We start from the raw sequence: 8,849 nt of genomic DNA on the forward strand, positions 1-8,849 counted from the left end.
CAAATTGCCTCAGATTAGGCTAAGGATACCTGTCCAAGGTGGTTCTTTTGTTGTTTTGACATGTCTGAATAATTCTTTGAACATTTTCATATTGTTTAATAGATAAGACCATCCTGTATTTCTCCTCATGACTGACTTAGAATAAGGCATTACTCTAGAGATGCGGTCCATTTTTGATGGCAGGGTAGTATTTAGTAGTTAATAACTTGGTACTTGGTGTGCTCAGTCCTACTGAGGTGTCATTATGTTCAGGCCCTCTCAGCTGAGAGATCTGTAAAACACACACACACACACACACACACACACACACACACACACGACCACTAATATAACTATTTGTGTATTTAAAATATGAGTTACAGTCCAGTCCAACCCTCCAAGATGTTTTCTAGCTTCTCTTGTTTCCATTTTAACAGATACCTTTTCCAACAGTGAGGAATTTGACTTTAAACATTCTCCACACATTTACTTATCTGCCCAGTGTTACCAACGCATCAGCCCATGCTAACCGTCTTTTTCACCTGCACTCAGCACTCATGATGCAGGTGGACAGATCACCTTTCTCATCCCTGATGACAGACTTGTGGGGAGGAATGTAGGAGGACCAGCAGACATTTGAATTCCTTACAACCACTGATTCCAGTTCACATCTAATACCTTAAATTGGAAGGAACAGCACACTGAGCATTGGGCCATACTGTATAAATGCTCTAAATGCAGACATTCTACACATTTCACTGATTGATTAGATTAGGCTTAACCTAGAGCTTCTGCCCATTTAAAATGGAAATATTTTTCTGGTAATTACTGTCTGACGTCCACTGAGATGCTACTTCAAACATTTCACACAACTTCAATAAAAGTATCACCTCAAAGTAAATGATTTCCTATAATTTCCTATAGTTTGTGCATTTTCTCTGGCCTGTGGACGAAGTCTTTTCTACAAATACTGATAGAGGGTTTACCTTGATTTCTCTGATATTTAGGGACGTGGTTTTGGGCAGAAGGTTCCCTGTATTCATTCGCCAATAGGTCTTCTCTATTCTGAGCTTAATTCCAGTAGAAGATTTTTCTATGTCCTGAATATCTTCATATTATTTGCTCCCCTCTGAAAGTTATCTGCTGTATTTTAAGAACTGACTTTAGACCAAAGGTGTTCTCAAAATGCTAACAGATTTTTCTCCCTACTTGGTGTTCTTTGTTCTATAAACTGTTGACTTCACCCAGAGTGATTTCCCTCATTTATTACACCTATAGGGTTTCTTCTCCAATGTGTTCTCTGATGTACAGTAAGTTTTGACTTCACATAGAATGATTTTCTGCAAACATTACATTCATAGGGTTTCTCCCCTGTATGGGTTCTGTGATGTGCAATGAGTTTTGACTTCTCACAGAAGGATTTTCCACATTCATTACATTCATAGGGTTTCTGTCTTACATGAGTTCTCTGATGAACAATTAGAGCTGACTGCTGACGGAAATTTTTTCCACATTCAGTGCATTCATAGGGCTTCTCACCTGTATGAGTTCTCAAATGTTTAGTGAGAGTTGACTTCTCAGAGAAAGATTTCCCACAATCACTACATTCGTAAGGTTTTTCTCCTGTGTGAGTTCTTTGATGTTTAATGAGATCCGATTTTCTTAGGAAGGCCTTCCCACATTCATAACATTCATAGGGCTTCTCCCCTGTGTGTGTTTTCTGATGTACGGTAAGGACTGACTTAAATGAGAAGGCCTTCTGACATTCACAACATTCATATGGTTTCTCCCCTGTGTGTGTTCTGTGGTGTTGGGTGAGGGTTGACTTTTCACTGAAGGATTTCCCACATTCTCGACATGCATAAGGTTTCTCCCCTGTATGAATTCTCTGATGTTTAATGAGGTCTGAATTCTTGTAGAAACTTTTCCCACATTCATGACATTCATAGGATTTCTCCCCGGTGTGGGTTCTCTGATGTCTTGTGTGGGCTGATTTCTGGTTGAATGTTTTTCCACATTCATGTTTTTCTCTTGTGTGTATGTGCTGTTGTGCACCAAAGACTATGGTTCCACATTCATTATATTCAATTATATTATCAGTTGAGTGGGTCATCTGAATTGGAGTCAGGTCTGACTTTTGGCTCGAAGGGTGAACACTATGTTCAAAGAGAATGGAGTCCTCAAATAAATTTTCTCCACATTCTTTAAATGCGTAGTGATTCTCTTTTGGATGTGTTCTTTGAGCAATGAGAGGTGAAATATCACAGGTTTTTCTGTATTCAGTGTATTCACAGGTGTTCTGTCCTGTGTAAGGTTTCTTACGTTTAACAAAGAGTGAATTCACATGGAAAGCTTTCCTACATTCATTGTATTCAAAAGGTTGCTCCAAAATTTGAATTTTTTGATGCTGAACAGAGTCTTCATTAAGACAGAAGCCATTCTCATTTTTATTATATTCATAAGACTTCTCTCCATAATGAATTCTTTCATGCTTGTCATCATGGAACCATTTTCTACCTTTGTTAAAGTCAAACTTCTTTCTGCTGCTGTTAATTAATTCTGAAACAGAGGGACAAGAAAGATTAGTTCACAAGGATATTTAGAGGAAATAGTATTAGGTTTGGGGGAGTTGGTCAGTTTAGGTCCTAATCTCTTCATGCCTAGAGTATGACAACAGTGTATACATCCAATTTCATCTCTTTTTCAATTCTACCCAGGAGCAACAAGTCCATATTCTAAAAGCACTAATTCATAAAGGAACAGTATTAAAACCCATGCTGCAATTCTGTTTCTAGCTGATTCATGATGAATAAAAATATGCAACAAAAGAGCATGTCAGTGAACCATTCTTCCACAGGATCAGACTCACAGCTCTATTCTAGTTAGTGTGTGTGTGTGCTCATGTGCACGCTCAGTCATGTCCAACTGTTGCCAACCCCATGGACTGTAGCCCACCAGGCTCCTCTGTCCATGGAATTTTCTGCAAGAATACTGGAGCAGGTTGTCATTTCCTCCGCTAGGGGATCGTTATGTTCTCCTTATTATAATGCATCAGAGTTACTCATCAGGGGACCTTTCCTGACATCAAACCCTGTTTCAATCCCTTCTGGCTTTTCCTCCAAATAAATCTCAATCCTGCTTTCACATACATGTTTCAACATCTCCGTATACCATGAAAATGATAAAATTCTAGACCTGGTCCTAAAATTTCATTATCTTTAACCTTATGATTTTTTGGTTATTATAGATAGCCTCTGAGTGAGTGATAGTTGTTCAGTCATGCCTGACTTTTTGCAACCCCCTGGACTGTAGCCTGACAGGCTCCTCTGTCCATGGAATTCTCCTCGCAAGGTTACTGGAGTGGGTTGCCATTTTCTTCTCCAATAATCCTCTATATCCTTGAGTTTAATGTCCTAAGTGAAAACTCATTTATAATTTTACTTTATTGTAATATAGCTGATTTACAGTGCTGTGTTAGTTTCTGGTATACAGGAAAGTGACTCAGTTATACATATTTTCATACTCATTTCCATTGTAGTTTATTACAGCATACTGGATATAGGACCTTGTTATTTATTCTACATATAATAGTTTCTATATGCTAAATCAAAACTTCCAATGCATCCCTTCTCTATCCCTCTTGCCTTTGGTAGTCACAAGTATGTTTTCTGTGTCTGTTTCATAGATAAGCTCATTGGTGTCGTATTTTAGGTTCTGAACAAAAGTGGTATCATATGGTGTTTGTCTTCCTGACTTAGTATGATAATCTCTAGGTCCATCCATATTCCTAAAAATGGTATTTCCCCTCTTTTTTATGGCTGAGTAATCTTTGGCCACCTCATGCCAAGAGTTGACTCGTTGGAAAAGACTCTGATGCTGGGAGGGATTGGGGGCAGGAGGAGAAGGGGACGACAGAGGATGAGATGGCTGGATGGCATCACTGACTCGATGGACGTGAGTCTGAGTGAACTCTGGGAGTTGGTGATGGACAGGGAGGCCTGGAGTGCTGCGATTCATGGGGTCGCAAAGAGTCAGACACGACTGAGTGACTGAACTGAACTGAATATTTCATTGTATATATGTATCACATCTTCTTTATCCATTTCTCTGTTGATGGACATTCAGGTTGCTTCCATGTCTTGACTATTATAAATATTACTGCAGTGAATACTGGGGTACCTGTTTCTTTTTGAATTACAGTTTTCTCTGAATACATGCCCAGGAGTGGGATTGCTAGATCATAGGGTAGTTTTATTTTTTAAGGAACCTCCATACTGTTCCCCATAGGGGCTATGTCAATTTATAGTTGTACCAACAGTGTAGGAGAGTTCCCTTTTCTCCACAACCTTTCCAGCATTTATTGTTTGTAGATTTTTTGATGGTAGCCATTCTCTGGTGTGAGGTAATACCTCACTGTAGTTTTGATTTGTATTTCCCTAATAATGAGCAATGTTGAGCATCTTTTCATGTGCCTGTTGGCCATCTCGGTATATTATTTGGAGAGAGATCTATTTAGCTCTTTAGCCAATTTTTTGTTGAGTTGTGTGAGATGTTTGTATACTTCGGAAAATAATTTTTGTTGGTTCTGAAGGATTTAAGTATCATTGAGACAGTTTTTTAGCCATCATTTTCCAAACGTTGAATGGATATATTTTTCTCTAGGTAAGCCCAGCTATTTATCCCCTATAAATTGCTTTTTCATCTACTGTCATCCACTCCTCACTGTTCCCCTAGTTCTGTCTTCTTTGTGTGTTCCAGCCCGTCCACCTTTAGATGTATAGATGTATGGGATTCTCTGGTGTCCTGGTGTGTTAGGCAGAGGGATTTGGTGGTTCCCAGATTTTACTGCTTGGAGATTGAAGGCAAATAACAAGACAGATATCTCAACTATAACCATAGTGACATCACTCAAAGGGCAATTTTTAAAAAAAGCTTTGTGTTTTGTGGATACTGCATCAGACTATATGGTATAAATCAGTTTGTCCTAAACCCTAGAGAAAGTCATCCCAATCAGGGAAAGAAGTTTTTGTGGGTGAAAATTTAGTGTTCATGCCTAGAATCTTATACTACCGGAGACAGAACAAGTTCCCATGATGGATAATTTTTGCCTATGGGGGCATTAAAAAAGGATTAGGTTCTCAGGGAAGGTAGTATACAAAGGAGACCACATGACCAAGGTGGTCTTCAGATGACCAAGGTGGTCTTCAGATGGAGCTACTTTGGGAGATGCCTTTTGGAAAAGTAATAGAATTTTCTAATGAGTTCCTGTTGAAATCTGTTGCCTGACCCATTAGAAGCTGATAATGGGTCTCTAGCCTATTGCACCTACTTTTGGGTGGATCACTTGGAATCTACCAGACAACCTGTAAAAAAAAAAAAAAAAAAGACAAGCATAATCTGGGATTATGTTTATGTGTGTGAAAGTCTGGCATTAATTTGTCCTTTAAGTGTGAGCCCTCTGATAACAGGGATCGTTATCAGAATGTTCAAATACTTGTGCAAGCCCCTGATAATGAAACAAACCTCAGACAAAACCTCAGACATGCAGTCTGTAAGCAGTTTTCCTATAGTGTGGTTACTTCATTAGAAAGAGGTGTGAAATTTGTTCTTGAATTTAGCTGAAGAGATTCATGGGCCTGCCTCAGCCTAGAAGGCATTTAAACCAGCTTCATCTGACTGGCCAGAATTGTATGGATAGCAAAATGTGCCACTGACTTCATTGCAGTTCAAGGCACAGTGTGGGCAAAATACTAATGTATCCTGCTTCACCTGGGTACAGCTAGGCCAGGTAAAACCTTCATGTTAAAGGCTAAAACAAAATGAGAAATGGCTCATTATATAGAAAAACTGGCCTGAAGTCACCTATGGAGAAGTAAAATGAGTGGCACTGTGGGATTCTACAAAATATAATTTTACTTTGCTGCACAGTTAGAACTTTGTGAGTGAATATTAACAAAACTTAGAACCTAAATGTTGGAGAGTAATTTATTACATATGGATAGAATGCTAGAGAAATTTACATTTCATTGAGGGTGCTGAAACCTGGGACCCTGATGCAATCTTTGGTATAAGGCTGGAGACAAAGTGTTTGTTCTTTTTTTCCCTGAAGAAATTTGTCTACCAAAAAGTTAAGAGAAAGAACTCCAAATCTTCTCTCTCGTCTCTTAACAGAGGAGAGGGAGTGTTACCTGTCCCTTCTACAGAACCATGCTCAGATTCATTGTTAGTGTTCTTCACCTGCAATACCAACTTCAGCAGGACTCCTGGCTTCTCTCTCATTGCACCAAGACAGTAGGTACATCAGGCCACAGAGTTAGTAGTTCATATTAAGTAAATATAATTCATCATTATTCTGTTCCAGAAACTATATGTACTCTATTTATGATATGGACAAAAATAAATATGTACAACTTAACACTCTGAAAATCTCCACAACAATAACTTCAGACCCAAATGGCTTCAGTGGTGAAATTTTCCAAACACCGAAGAATTTATTATAAAAACCATGAAACAATGTTCTCTTGACTCATCTTACGAAAATGAGTGTATATGCAAAACGGAAAACAAACTTATGGTTACTCAAGGGGAGACTGAAGGGTGGAGGGACAAATTAGGGGTCTGGTTTAAGAGATACAAACTGTTATATAGCAACAAGGATATACTGTATAGCACAGAGACTTATATGTATTGTCTTGTAATAACTTATAATGGAGTATAATTTGCAAAAATATTGAATCACTATGTTGTTCACCTGAAACTAATACTGTAAATCAACTATTTAAAAAGTGTAATACTATTTTTCAAATACTGAAAAATTCAAAATAAATCTTTTAAAACAAGTATGTTTCAAATATGTACCCCAATTATGTTTCAGTAACAGAATGGAGGGATAAGTTCTGGGATAGTCACAGTGGAACACTGCAAAGGAATAAATTACTGATACACGGCATGTATGACAAACACAGTGCTGATCCAAAGACAGCAGACACATTATATAATACATACATAGTGCACATATATTTACATATAGTACATACTGTATGACTACAATTATCTGAAGTTAAAAACAGGCAAACGATCTATGCTATTAGAAAGGGGAGCAATGTTAGTTACTGGGAGGACACCACCAGGGGCCTTCTGGGGTGATTAAAAAATTGTTCCATATGTTCATCATGATTGATATATGGGCATCTCTGTATAGACTATTTACTTGAATGTTTAAACATTTGCATTTAACTCATTATATAATTTATACCTTAAAAGAGATACCACCATTTTGACCCTGGGAAGATATGCATGATTCAATGACATTGAATACTTGAGCCATGTTAATGTGCATTCCAAAGGTCCAAAGCCACAAAAACATGATTCCTGAAGACCCTTTCAATGGTCTTAATCTCTGAAGTAACCCTTTGTGATCTTATTTTCTCCTAAACAGCATGTGGCTTATACTCCCACTGACTCACTCACCTGGGACACTCTGACTTGAGCACTCTTCCTCTAATATCCATGGCTCCTCTCCTTGCTCCAATTTGAGGATCACTTCTGGCTTAGGGATACAGTACCCTGTGAATGAGGATTATATGACTTGAAACAAATTGGATAAGTATCAGGGTCTTTGAAGGAACAGGACAGTGTACTTCAAAGAATATACAATTAAAGAAGGCTCATTTAATCCTATAATGGGGCAGAGGTGGCTCCCCTGGTGGCTCAGAAAGTAAAGAATCAGCCTGCAATGTGGGAGATCCGGGTTTGACTCCTGGATTTGGATGATCCCCTGGAGAAGGGAATGGCAACCCATTCCAGTGTTCTTACCTGGAGAATTCCATGGACAGAGCCTGGGGGGCTATAGTCCATGGGGTCACAAAGAATTGGATATGACTCTGTGTGGGCAGAGGACAACACACTCTTTCTGGTACTCAAAAGGGATAAACTGACCTTGGTCTCTAAATCCCAAACCTAAGTATTATTTTAGTCTACAAAAATCCCACAAGTTTCTATAAGTAAGAAGGTACATGTACACTGGGAGTCTACATACATGGGAAACAAGTGCTACCTACCCACTGAGATGAGGTGGCTGTAGTTCTCTAGCATCACATCCCTATACAGCATCCTCTGAGCTGGATCCAGGTGCTGCCACTCCTCCTGAGTGAAGCCCACAGTCACATCCCAGAATGACAATAATCCCTAGAAAACCACACTTCGGCTCAATCTCCAGGGGTGAGAATCAGATGATTGATGTGGGGGAAGAAAAAGAATTTAAAGACTAATTCTTACCATTTTCCTGTAAAAATGTTAACAAAGGATCTTTACTTTGTAGCTTACACTTTGGTGTTAAAGTGTGTATAGTATTACACTTTGTGATTAAACAAAAGAAACCACGGTAGAGATACCATTGGCAAATCGGTTTATTACTTAATGGAAAAATACCCTCATGCCTTTATATGACTGAAATTGTCCTAGTTTTTGAGAATTCCAAGTTGAATAATTTAGTCTTCCTGGTCTCAAAGAACTTATTCTCATAAGGAAACATATCAAGACATACCTACCATATAACTTAAAGGATTCATATCACAAATACATGCAATGCAGACAGAGATCATAAAGGGATGCTATGCAAGTTCATGTGAGAGTGTCAGCCCCTTGGATTTCACTAAACAGATAACACTTACAGTGCTTATATAGAAATAGTAGTTTATTTGCAAATATATGGAAAAACTGCTGGAAAAGAAAATGTGTAGCAAGCCAATGGACTGCACAACAGGACAGGAGAGTAAGTCTGAAGCTGTGATGAGATGAAGGCTGTAGAGGCAGGGGGAGAAGCTTTGGGGGAAGGAAACCAGGGACTATATTTGGCTTAAATTCTGTTA

The 8,849-nt window shown here is 38.6% G+C and overlaps 1 protein-coding gene across 1 annotated transcript; it reads right to left on the reverse strand.

Moving 5' to 3' along the window:
* Window positions 1-1,219: 1,219 nt before the first annotated feature.
* Window positions 1,220-8,162, reverse strand: LOC120865397 (zinc finger protein 37A-like). Its single transcript, XM_040242675.1, has 3 exons — window positions 8,040-8,162; window positions 7,450-7,545; window positions 1,220-2,538 (listed from the first exon to the last, which is right to left on the reverse strand). The coding sequence occupies exons 1-3, from the start codon at window positions 8,089-8,091 to the stop codon at window positions 1,220-1,222; spliced, it is 1,467 nt and encodes a 488-aa protein (XP_040098609.1). The 5' UTR covers window positions 8,092-8,162.
* Window positions 8,163-8,849: the final 687 nt, after the last annotated feature.

The sequence above is a fragment of the Oryx dammah genome, unplaced genomic scaffold (genome assembly GCF_014754425.2).
Source record: "Oryx dammah isolate SB20612 unplaced genomic scaffold, SCBI_Odam_1.1 HiC_scaffold_6, whole genome shotgun sequence".
Taxonomy (NCBI): domain Eukaryota; kingdom Metazoa; phylum Chordata; class Mammalia; order Artiodactyla; family Bovidae; genus Oryx; species Oryx dammah.

Coding starts and splice junctions, on each gene's coding strand:
- LOC120865397 (XM_040242675.1), bottom strand. CDS start 8,091: ATGCTGTATAGGGATGTGATGCTAGAGAACTACAGCCACCTCATCTCA. Junction 7,546..8,039: donor CAGCCACCTCATCTCAGTGG/GTAGGTAGCACT, acceptor CCTCATTCACAG/GGTACTGTATCCCTAAGCCA. Junction 2,539..7,449: donor CTCAAGTCAGAGTGTCCCAG/GTGAGTGAGTCA, acceptor CCTCTGTTTCAG/AATTAATTAACAGCAGCAGA.